Source organism: Aplidium turbinatum, chromosome 13, assembly GCF_918807975.1.
Source record: "Aplidium turbinatum chromosome 13, kaAplTurb1.1, whole genome shotgun sequence".
Taxonomy (NCBI): Eukaryota; Metazoa; Chordata; class Ascidiacea; order Aplousobranchia; family Polyclinidae; genus Aplidium; species Aplidium turbinatum.
This window is the reverse complement of record NC_137484.1, coordinates 14,068,305-14,081,135: the sequence shown is the minus strand read 5'-3', so window position 1 is coordinate 14,081,135 and position 12,831 is coordinate 14,068,305. Positions and strand designations below refer to the sequence as shown.

Here is a 12,831-nt window from a genome sequence, read left to right as displayed (position 1 = left end):
AACAAGAACAAACACTTTTGTTTCTTCATCAACTGGCATTGATGGCTTCATCAACCGGCACACCTCCAGTTGCTTTTGGTATGTGGAGCCAACTCGTTCTTTTAACTGATTTTTCTATTTTAAACTGTTTAGGTTTGGTGACCGTGCTTAATTTACATTCATCTACGTACCCTTTAAATGTGCATTGCATGCACGTTTTAAACTTCTGTGGTTTGCCACCTTTTCGTTTTGTTGGTTTTGTTTCCATTCACTATTTGCAACTTTAATTGCTGCTGTTTTCCAACAAAGAAAAATAAATTGAATTGAATATCTAGCAAACTTTTTGACCGTAATACGGTGAACAAGAAAGAATATTTTGAAAAAGGTTATTTTAACAACTCCAATTCCAGAAACGCCAAAATTCCTCTTCTCGACAGTCCTGGTTGTTACTCCGGGTAGCCACTTAAACATGACAATTTCCTGTAAGACCCGATGGCACTGCTAAGCAATCAGAACATGTTTAAGTGACTACCGTCTAATTGTGACCCTTTTAGCATTCAGCCAGAGAGTTGATCCTATAGTTTGAACTTTGTTTGGTAATTACAGAAGAAGAGTTATCGTTTGGGTGGGAATCGAATACATCGAAGTGACTACCACTACCTTAACGCTTCTACGCCAAGCTATGGACGATGAAACGTTGACTCACTGTAATATACTTCATATGAGAATTGTTTTCTGTTTTCCATGCAACTTCTGATTGGTTGAAACGCTGTTCCTGTAACTTTTGATTGGTTCAATGATTCATTTGTCTTACAAAAACCTTTTATGTTTGAGTGCCTACCGTTACTCTGCACAACAGGTAGGCCTACTACCGAAACAAAAAACTTAGTAGGCTAATCTGTTAGGAGGTCGTCTACGATGCTTTATTTCTAGTAGGCCAGGGCCAGGGTATTTATCAAAATTTTCAAAACGCAAGATTATTATCAAAGGTTTTTCGAGTCTATGTTTATGATTACTTAGCTGATTGAAGTTATGATATGTTTGCATTTCATATATTTGCGACAAAAAACAAATTCTACTACTTTAATTGATTAATTATTATTGTAACAGCTAGGCCAATAGTTTTTGTGCTAGTCGATAGGGGTTTGTGTAAAGCAAGGTGGTTGAAAAATACATTGAAATTGTGCAAGCTACAAACCAAGACAAGACAACCACCTCAAACATGCAAATTTTTCAAAAAAATATTCAAATAAAATACAAGTCAAGACTTTACATTTTTCGTTTTATTGAAAACTGTGACACATTGTTTTTAACCCAGCCAGCAAATCAGCCCTTTTCTACATTTATTCAATGCATTGTATTCTGACTTCCATTATTGTTCCCCCAGGTAGCCGCGGAGATGGTCGGTCTTTTTGTTAGATAATAATAGGCCAGTAGGTATAGGCCTACTTTGAAAAATTTGAATCAATGCAAAAAAGCTTATTTTCTGGCTAGGAATAGGCTATACTTATACAAAATTCATACAGAAAAGTTTTTCATCTAAGGCGCTTACAAAATGTGAAGAAAAGGGAAAATGTTTTTGTATAGAGTAAAATTGTCATTGAAGATAAGTATTAAGTTATAGAAAAACTGTCATCTTCAAAAATAGTAACAAATATTACAAAAATAAAACGTAACATAGTACTTTCGTAAAATTATAAAAAGAAGAAATTAATACATTGAAATGAAACTTTGCATGTAATAGTGGCTTCTGCCAGCATTTACGAAAAGGCACGTAACCTCAAAAACCAACAAGTCATCTTCGAAGACCTTGTTGACGTGCGTAAGTTCTCGTCCTTCTGTAGAAAAATTATTGTAATAAAATTATCGTCTTTAATAAACCATAAATAATAATATACACACAAAAAATATTAAATAAAAGTCAAAGCATCATTTAAATCCGTTTCCGTGCATTGCTTTGAAGCAAGTTTCATGTAAAAAATTGCAGCGTACAGTTTACTTACGGCTGCCTGTAAATATCCGCTTGATAGCCTAGCCGAGTGGTTCCCAGCCTTTTTCTGCTCATGGCCTATTAAATTAGGAAGATATTGATGGTGGCCCATTAACTTATGCAATAAAAGACACAAAGTCACAATAGCACAAAATATTATGAAGATGAGAAGACTGACTGAAGCACACAACCACGTGATGGTGAAAGGTAACAGTTTTTTTAAGACAGTTTCTGCTCATAAAAATTTATTATGATTAGGCTGTTGTGATTTATTATTCTAATTTATGCTTAGCTCTGTGGTTCACCGGAAACAGCGTCATGGCACACCACTAAACCATGGCCCACCGGTTGGGAACCACTGGCCTAGCCATTGCGTGGTTAGAAACTTAAATATAATCTCCAGATGGAGATCGCTCAAAGAAATGCAATGTTTCAATCTCCCCAAAACATTGAACTGGAGAAAAAGCTGTAACCCATATCATATAAAACTTTTGAATAAATTGATATCCCTTCTTCCCTACGAAGGGCTTTACTCTTCCTTCTATCATACGGAGAAGTGTTGAGTTCTGTACAATTGTTTACATACCAAGAAGCCAACCACTGTTGAAGAATATGATAATAACGAGTTGGAGCCATAACTACATGTGCTAATGTGTCACTTTCAATCACAGCATAGCATGATGCTAATGTTTGATCGACCACAATGTTCCCACGTGTTGTCAAGGGGGCGAAGGCGCCAGTGGAGCGTGACACAACTTCCACGCTTGCAACTCTTGCTCGACTTACTGAGGCAGGAACAGAAAGGTTTGCAAACGACAATGATGGAGCAACAAACAAGTATTGACCGATTTTAACATTTCCGGCAAACACAGCAGTGGCTGAACGAAGATCGTGCTGAGGTGGTAGCTGATAGGTGATTTCATCTTTGCTTTGGTTTGATTGTGTTTGTGCTGAAGACACATAAACCAAGTGATTCCGAGTCAAGTGCAAATTATGACCTTCTTCTGTTGTTATGGAGACGAAAGCACGTCCTAATCTTCTTCCAGCTCGAACATCAAACTGAACATCCATGAAAGTTAGAAGAACATCAGGAGCAAGGTTTCCATTTGAATCAAGTGAAAAGACTTCATCTCCGGGTAATAATTCTTGCATCTGTTTTACTCCTCCTCCTGGAATTGGTACCAAAGCATCGCCAGGAAAGCACCCTCCTTTTAAAGCCGCGTCTGAAGAATCTAAAAATAAAGCGGATATTAAAGTTTAATTTTTGTTGTACAGCTTCCAAAAACAACGTGGCTAGGTCTTTCAATAGCGTAATGGATTAATTGTGTGCTTTATTTAGAAAATGCGAAACGATAGCCTACCTATAGCTACAAATAGCTCAGTGTTAAAAAAATACATAAATTTTACATTTTCTTGTGTATGTTACTGTGTATGGTTTTGGTTGAGCTTCAGCTGCAAGATCCTGTTTTGTCAATCTCTTTTTCTTTGTTTTTGTTTTGTAGTTCGTAGTCAAAGGTGAACATCTCAGCTAGCTTTTTACATTCGCTTGTTTTGGGATTAATTATATTGCATATACTTGTAAGATTAAAAAACAGCTAATTGTCATTGATTTTCAAACTTCTAAAGAATGAAAGACCGATTATTCTCTCAACGCACCACCACTGCTGGCAGTTTGACATAGCCGACATCCGGGTCTATACAAAGTAATAAAAAGTCCCACGTCACCTAGCGTATGTTAAATCGCTACGAAATGAGCACTTTATGTTTCGATCAACAGGCAGGAGCGCAAAATGCTCCTAGTCACAGGTCTGATGCGTAAAACGCTTGGTTATCGCTTGTCATCATTTCAAAGTTCATTTTTCTTCTTTGAATGCTATTCTTCACATCCTACAAAAACATTTCTTCTTAGCCGATTTGCTAAACACCAAGACATTGCAAAATTTGTAGCTGGATGTTTCAAAGAAAAGAAATATTTTTACAAGAAGCGTTTCAAGAGTTTACAAGAAAAGAATAAACACAATGTAGCAGGCATACAACAATCACTCAACAAAATATTTTGGACGAATAAAGGGTTTTCATTGTTGTGGCTGCCGTGTCCACAAAGATGAAAAAGATTAGCCTTTTGGGGGTCAAAACTCTGGGGCGTTAAAGCGTTTTTAAAAATATGTAAAAGTAGGATTAATTCCTTCGAACACAATGGAGATTTTTTATCATTGTTTGCTTAGTCACGATATTCTATAGGGGCTTTATATCAAAAAGTGTAGCTGCTTTCATTGCAGTCTACTATATAGTCTTTTCAACTTTTTTCTGATATGATCCATTTTTGGTGGCATTGCCAAAGCCATATAGCCCACATCTTTGCTAGGTTTGAAAAATAGATCTTTATAAGCTTATTTGAGTGCTGATTAAATTGCTACATTTTTCAAATTACCAAATCATAATAGGCCTTACAATTTATCAAAACGAGCACAAAAATTAATACTATGATTTTTCCTTTTGTCTGGCTTGAGGCAAACGTTGCCAATCAGTAGGCAATTTGTCATGTTTGTTGATTGAGTTTACAAAAACCAAAAGCAACAAGCAATGCTGCGTTAACCGCACGATCGTTTTCTTCAAACATATTTAGGTTCAATAAATTTGTACTTGACAGTCGAAAGAGTTTCATTGCGTTTCTATGGCTGAGCTCATACACAAAACACGCTTCGACCATAAATGTCGGACTTTCAAATTGTATTGGCTTCGATTGGCTCCTGCCTGACTGCTCACAAAAAAGGACATTTTGTCACTGAATTTTTTCCATGCCGATTTTATACCAACAACCTTAATAGGCAAAATTTAGGCAAAATTTACCGAAGTGGAAAAATTTTACATAAAAGTACAATCGAGAATTACTTCCCTTCTCGAGCTAAAAAAATCAAAATGTCATAAAATCGCAGAAAAGTAAAATTGATAAGATTTCTCTGCTTTAGTCTTGCGTTGTTGGGAACCATGTAGTAGATTTGGGCTGGATGATTATGATGATATGGTGTGTTATGATGATAAATTATATCGTTGTGAAGTATCGGCGTGTTTGTTTCACCCAAAAAATTTTGATGAAAACCTAACTCAAAAACAAAAGAAAAGAAAACTGGCTAAGTTTAAAAACTTGTCTAATTTATTGATATTACTTATTTATTATTCCAACAAATTACAAGTTTTCGAACCTGTCTGATTCTATTTACTTATTAGATGTTCAATCGTTTGGTTGTACGCTAAATGAAGGTCCGCGTGACTTTTTTTTCATGCACAGAGGTTTTCGCAGAGTAGCAATTGCAGTACGGAAAAATTAAATTGCTCTAAATTTCAAAAAAGAAAAATCAAGCAAAAAGTTTCAAGTGTTAACGTAGCATAACTGCATAGTTATCGTATGTAAAAGAACGATTTTTAAGCTATATGTTTGTGACTTAATATAGAGTAAACATGAAGTATACATAGGCCAACAAAATTTCCAAACACTTTTTTGTGTACCTGATTTAACGGAACAATGGACATGGAACCGTTTGTAGTAAACCCAGTCAAAACCAGCCTCCACCGCAAGTCGTGCAAGAATAGGATACTTCGAAAAATCTTCATCATTTGTTGTGATATCCACAGCTCGACCTATGGAAGAGAACGTTTTAAAAATAGAATTGTGCGCTTACATTTAAAAACTTGTTAGTATCACAATAGTTTTTGTTTCTTAAATATATTTTATCGTGCCGGTTTTATAAATGAATAAAAATGTATAAAAATTTAATAGTAAAACAAAAACAACAAAAAAATCTATTACATTAACGTTACATCATCAATACTATTAAAAACTTATGTCACAAAGCATCTAAGATTTATCAGAAACATATATGTCATAATATGTCATGCTCTATGGCTCTGAAACGTGGGCTACTTTAGCAAGCACCGTCAAGCGCCTACAACGTAATGACAGAGCGATGGTAAGATGAACCTGCCTGGTTGGGCCTGAGGACAACATCCGGTTTGAGACTCTGCTATCAAAGCTCAAATTAAAAGACATCAGTGAAGTCCTCCAATTAGGCAGACTAAGATGGCTTGGTCACGTTGAGCGCAGCTCAAGCTGGATCTCACAGGTCAGATGTGTCAACATCGCAGCACAGCGGGGTCAAGGTAGACCAAAACTTTCTTGGGAAGAACTTGTAAAACGTGACCTTGTAGCCCTGAACATGGACTCTGCCAACCCAATAAATCGCGAAGTGTGGAGGGGAAGACTTCGTTCTCGACAGACAGACAGACAGGCCACACCCTCGACATGAGGATTAATTCATGGCCTGTATAATCTAAATTGGTTGATGATGATGATGATGATAACATACAGTATCATACCTTCATAGTGCAGCGCGTTTTCTGGCCGTATTCTTTCAGTGTCCGGGTCATTCCAGCCCTCGGTAACTCGAAGCTTGACCCCCGGCCATTGGTTGGCGACCCAAATGGCGAGTACGTTCAGTCGATCCGTGCATCGCTGGTAAAACATGAAACAAGTTGTGAACAGTGACACAGCTAGAAGGGCGATAGGGATAGCAGCTGTCCACAGGTGCAGTGTCAAAATTTAAAAAAAATCTCATTAAAAAATCAAGCTTTATGGCTCACGCATTATCTTCATTGGATGCAAAAATGTGCCACTGTCGCCAGACCAGCCTCAGCTATGCAACTTTTTGTGAACACCCTGTTTAAATACAGCAGTTTAGGAAAATGTGAGATTGTTCATGTGTGAGAAGTTTTATTCGGAACGACGTGTAGCTACAAAGTATGAAAATCAATCAAAAGTCGAATCGATCGATCTGTTTGGAAGGGGAAGGAAGATGTTGCTTCACACAAACTATTCTGAACGCATTTAGTATAATTTTTAAATAGCATTGTTCTTACAATCCAAAGAATTTACTTTGTATAATTTTCGAAAAGAAAATCCACGAGAATGAAAGTTGGGTGCCGTGTTGGTGCCCTCAGGCCGGATATCACACACCCCTGGTTTAGCTCATCATTTGTGTACAAAAAACGACACAAAATTGAAATTAGATATGTGGATATTTGGGCCAACATGCTGTTTCATGTGTATCTTTGATTGCAGCAAAGTTGATGGATCGCGTTGACAAAGAGCGTTGAATAGAAAAATTAAAAGCTTTGAAGCTGTTGACGACAGAAAAAGTAAAACATTTGTAAAAGGTTTAATGCTGATGATTATTAATGTAGGCTACGCCACTTCAAAAGTGATAGAAAGTTCACAGCATGACTTATTCGATTTTGTACAAACAATAAAGCAACAAACAAAACGCATACATCAAGCAGAATGTGCAAAGGAATAAAGATATCAAGACCTGATAAGTTTGTCATAAATTTGAAAATGTGACACCAAGCGTTCAAGTTTTATTGACGATATGAGTATCGCGCCGATAACCTTGATCAATCAGTGACACCGTGAATGTGTAGCCTAGCCAAACAATAGAAAACTGTTTGCACACGTTTGAAACAGAGCTTATCATCGGTCTTTTTTAAATGAGATAAACATTTGAGCTCTAGACCTTTTGCACGCTTGGCTTCCAACAAAGGGTTGTGACTAATGTGCGCAAAGATTCTATGGAAGTAAACACTAAAAGAGTGTGTCGAATTTGTATTTATCTATTTTACTTTTTGGCAGGTTACAATATCCAACTCATGTATCCACGTTGTTTAATTAGTGTCATCACCGCTAAAAAATGTGTCCATCTTTCATTTTTACATTACTTAGCCCAATTCAATAGGTAAACTATTGCTTCCACTTTAAAAAGCTTTTCACGCTCGATAAAGCAAAACTAAATGCGAAATCGATTAAAGCAGCCTGTGGAGTTACACAATAAGAAAGTAACACAGACCAAATGTCAAATCGAGGATTTTTGTTTCATTGCTATCTACATTAAATTGAAGGTCTCTTTCAGGGCGTAGCCTATAACTAAATCCAAGTTTTTTTGTTTATTGATTGGCCAGTAGCAGTTTAATAAAAAAAAAATTGAAACATGATTTCTTCGTTAGGGGTTAACATATACTTTTCACAATTTTAAAACTTACAAAAACTAAAACCCGATTAGGGTGGATTTACAAGGGAAGAATGTAAAAAATTCAGAGCGAATGTATTTATAAAACTTTTTGTCAGAAAACGAATGTTTCAAGAAAACAAAAATACCATTAACGGCTTCTCAGACTTCATGCTAAATACCACTTTAAATCAGAGTAAGCGGTCAGATCCTTTCAAAAGACCCAGCCCCAAAATGTCTTCGTCCAATAAATTCTTGGTTAGGCTCGCCCTTATTCCTTTGATTCGAGTCACTTTGATGGTAAATAATTTTTCAACTCATGGGTGTTGATTAAAAGCAAGATACAACTTCATTCAAGATCACGTCTTCAGTAGACTGGCATGCTTTAAGAGACGATTGCAATGTTTAGTTGCAAAGCGACGATAATCAAAAAGATGCATTGCATGTTTGTGACAATGTATTTTTCGTTGAAAGTTTTTTTTAAGCGAGAAATATCATATTTAATCACTTTGGTTCTCATTCAATTGCCTGACGGACACATTAAAAGTTGGTTAAAACTTAAATACAGTATTTTTCTTACATTCAGAAAAAATGCTTAAATCTATATTCAAACCATATGTTTTGCCCTTCGCATCAGTTAAATTAAACCGTAGCCTATCGTCCCAACACCTAAGCAGTTAGTGATTTTAGAAGAAAAAAAAAAACTTAATAAAAAAAACTCGTAACATATTTAAACTAAAAAAAGTTTACAGCTAAACTTTATTTGATGGAATATTGCAAAAACATTCCATAGCATATCGATCCGTGGTGTGATAAAAACATAGCCGACTTAATTAAGCGCGTGCAAATTATTTGAGTTTAGATTTTGCTTCTTGGTATAATTAGTTTTTTTAACATTTTGTAGGTAATTTATTGATTATTTCTATTTGAATTATTGAATATAGACTTAAAATGTTGCAACTTGGATAAAATCATATCAGTAGGCTAGATCGTCGTATTTATGACGGAAAATTGCGTGAGATTGATTAAAAGGTGGTCCGTGAAAGCAGTTTTAGGTATTGAGCTGGCGGTTCTACTTCTGTATAGCTTAGCTCACGAATCTTTAAGTATTATCGCAAAAATACTGCATTTTCAAAAAAAAAAATATGACCTAATTTTTTGATGTTTAGGTTTCATGTTTAGATCATTGCAAATTAATGTCAGATAGAACCTCCTATCGACCCAACGTAGAACGTCACATGATCTAAAGTTGTGTCAAAAAATTATTTTGTAGGGCATCTGCGCAAAATTAAGAAGACTATCATAATAAGCAGTGTACAGTAAATGTACTTCGTAAACTCTCAAAATAACTCAACTTTTGAATCGAATTTTTTTATCGGTAAAGATATTATGTCGATTACTAAATTTATCCTACCAAAGTTTTTCTCAGTAGGCAATTGTTGTACCACCATCTCATTGGACAAAGTCTAATGTAGTTCACTTACACATAAATTTCAAAAATATTTTCGTTGCTTTGCAAAATCCTACGGGTTAAGCGAATACTGCAGTTGAGCATAAAGTTTCTTTTCAACCCATAAAGAGAAACAAATCAAAGGGTCAGTGGCACTTTATAGTCTACTTTTGGTCACACTGGCACTACAATCAACCAGAACTCTGTTTATTTTGCGTATCCGGAAACACAAAGATTGACATAGAAAAATTGCCGTGTGGACGTATTGCTAAACCCAGTCAGATGAAACAGGCAGCAAGATCAAGGCGGGGTGAAAGTATGAAAGAAAGGGTGAAAGTATGCACACAAGACGTCTAATTTATAAATGCAGAATGAAAACATGGTATTTATGCTTGTTGTTTTTAAACCATGCTTTCCTGCAATTTGACAGGATTTTTCCTTTAGGCATGTAATAAGCAACCCATTCTTTGAAAAATATAGCTACTGTATAAGCTCTTGTGATCATTTTTCAACATGTTTTTAATTTGAAAATTCACCAAGTATGAACTGCTTGTAGCCGACTGCAGTTTATTCCTACCTTCCGTTCAGAAATGTTTTATTTTTCAACATACTTTTGACATTATTCTTTGTTTATTTTACAATTTTAGCTACACAATACCAAACATTTCATAACGGCTTGATTGGAAAAGAAAGACTAAAATAATTTTAATCATTGTGTGTGTGTGTGTGTGTGTGTGTGTGTGTGTGTGTGTGTGTGTGTGTGTGTGTGTGTGTGTGCCTTATGTCATTGTTTCATAAAGAAAAAGTCACATTAGGTAATAAATTGACTGATAAGTCTATTTACCATTAATCAAAACTTTACCTGTGTCACATACATATTTTTGCCCTTTGACGAAATCCTAATGACTGAACAGTTCTCACGATTGCGTCATGTATTTGTACGTAATTTGCAATGCTGACAAGCCGAAAATGTTTGCCCGCCCTTATCAATGTTCTTAACCACCAAAACCCACAAACTTCGCTTCGATTGATGCTTTTACGTGTTTAAACGTTTGAACTATAAAAATATTCATTCAGAAAAACTATGGTAAAGTAACAACATAACTCAACCGCAAATCAAGAAGATGTTTTCAACACAACATTAAAGAATAATTTTGCTACAGTAAAGTTATGAATATGTCATAAATCATCAGAAATTCTTATTAGCAACAGAGCATATCATTGATTGATGGCAGTTCAATCCAGTGTTACGGCAGGTGATGTTTTGAAAGAACTTGCTTAAGTCAACTCCACAAGCTTTGTTTGTGCCAATATGTCGTCAATCAAAAGGTAATTAGTTTTTGTTTCTTATCACGTTTCAAGTTGTCAGGCCCAGTCAGCGACATCAATTTATGTTCAAAATTGAAGATACCACTGCTGCAAAAACAAAAAAGTATCCCTTTCACAACCCAGACGCCACTATTGGTGTGAGGCTACTTCTGTAGTGATTGATTTAACAGACATGGAAGGTGAAATGCTTTCGGTCTGTACACAGTTTGTAAGTACAATATTTGCACAGTCGGTCGAACTGCATGAGCGAAATAAACCAAAAAATAAAGCATTTATGAGTAGTTTAAAAAATAATTGCATCGCCTGTCATAAAGTTTATAACAACAGTAATAATCGAGTTTAATGCTTGTATGGCGATATCATGCTTCTCTTGGTCAACAGGCTCAAGCTACGAAACCAAATTACCTATATGGGTCATAAGCTCTCTGCAAAACGTGTTGCTTATTTTGTGGCATCAAACAGAAAAGCACAATTCTCAAAGTAATACAATACCATTATAGACCATATGAGTTAAAAAGTAATTCTTCTCTCAATTGGTTGACTGTTTTCTAAAGCTAAAGTGCTGTTCAGCCATAATAACAACAGTATAAACAATTACCACCTACCTTTGTCATCATTCTATCTTCGTTTGTGTGCTCTTCGTCTCTGAAGACAATATCAGGATTCCAATTCGGAGAAAGCTCGTCGCTAAATCGTCGCGTGTTCCGATAAATCGGCCCTTCCGCCGGACCGCTTGCGCCGATCGTCTGCTCAGACATTTTTGGAATATATTCGTTTCTTTGGAACGGGGATAAATTGACAGCTGGACGAGGGCGTGTTCCTCCCCCGTTTGTTGAACCAGGATGACAGGCTTGCGTTAATATCACTCCGCCGAGTGATATTCTGAATTTAAACGGTAACGAGTTTTTTGCTAAATCGTTTAATAGTGGGGCGACTGCTAGCGTCCATATAATAAAACTGTATAAGCAAAATCTTAGTGACTTTGTCACAGAAGTTCGACAGCATGAAAGTATTTTTGAGTTTAAGTTTTTGTGGCTTCGTTGAAAGCACGTAGGAGAGATAGTTTCTTGCTGGGACTGTCTTTGATAGCATCGCTTGCATTTGATATGCATCGCTTGATTCTCAGTGTCATTTAAGTTCTCGCAAACTTGCAATTGTTCACATGAATAAATAGAGTTTACTAGTTCAACCATTTTGTTTGGTTTCGTTCTGAAAATGTTCCTTCGGAAATCTTGATCAGATTGGCAATTTAAGTAATTTCAATTATTCTTGAAAAACCATTACGTTATTCACAAGTAATGTTCACAGGACTTTTCAAGTCTTTAAGTTGAGTCAAAGCAGAAGTCTTCATCTACAACATCTTTACCCTTTGTGTAACGCCTTTGCTGTGTGGTGTTAGCCGCTTGGCATTTAAATGTAGGTTCCGGTATAGTAAAAGCTTTGATCATACAGCTTACAGTAAAACACAAGCAATTTACATCATAAATACTTGAAAACTGAGAAAACACACAAAATCAGTTACTGGACAAAATATCACTGTTGGGCCTAAATATCACAAAATTAGTTACTGGACAAAATATCACTGTTAGGCCGATGCTGACGTAGTATCAGAAACAAGGATCTTTTACTTAAAGACACCAACAATAAGGTAGGCCTAACGTAACGCAATTACATTCCTGCATTACCAATTATCTGCAACCACTGGTTAAACTGAAAAAAACAAGCCTATGATAAAATTCTTTCAGATTTAAATTTCCAAGTTTTTAACCTTCAGTTACTCCTCAACACACTAATACATTCTACGAACTGTTGGAAAGACTCGGCCAAATTAGAACAAACTTTTGACTATCGCTTTACCGATCTACTGCAGTGCCTGAACTAGGCCTATTGAGGCAATATTATGCAAAATGACTGCAAAGTGAAACTCAGATGTTATTCAAATTGTCGCGACAAGTAAAGCAAGACAATTAATTACAGTACTGAGGACATACTGAATCGAATTTCCTTTATTCATGCCTGTATCCTGC

General features: G+C 35.9%; 1 protein-coding gene across 1 annotated transcript; it reads right to left on the bottom strand.

The window, feature by feature from the left end:
* Positions 1-1,118: 1,118 nt before the first annotated feature.
* LOC145782219 (sonic hedgehog protein-like) lies at positions 1,119-11,995 on the bottom strand. Its single transcript, XM_082593994.1, has 4 exons — positions 11,410-11,995; positions 6,344-6,479; positions 5,477-5,608; positions 1,119-3,201 (listed from the first exon to the last, which is right to left on the bottom strand). Exons 1-4 carry the CDS (start codon positions 11,914-11,916, stop codon positions 2,402-2,404), a joined length of 1,575 nt encoding a protein of 524 aa, XP_082450120.1. The 5' UTR covers positions 11,917-11,995; the 3' UTR covers positions 1,119-2,401.
* Between the last annotated feature and the right edge of the window lie 836 nt (positions 11,996-12,831).

Coding starts and splice junctions, on each gene's coding strand:
- LOC145782219 (XM_082593994.1), bottom strand. CDS start 11,916: ATGCATATCAAATGCAAGCGATGCTATCAAAGACAGTCCCAGCAAGAA. Junction 5,609..6,343: donor AAACGCGCTGCACTATGAAG/GTATGATACTGT, acceptor TCTCTTCCATAG/GTCGAGCTGTGGATATCACA. Junction 3,202..5,476: donor CCATTGTTCCGTTAAATCAG/GTACACAAAAAA, acceptor CTTTATTTTTAG/ATTCTTCAGACGCGGCTTTA.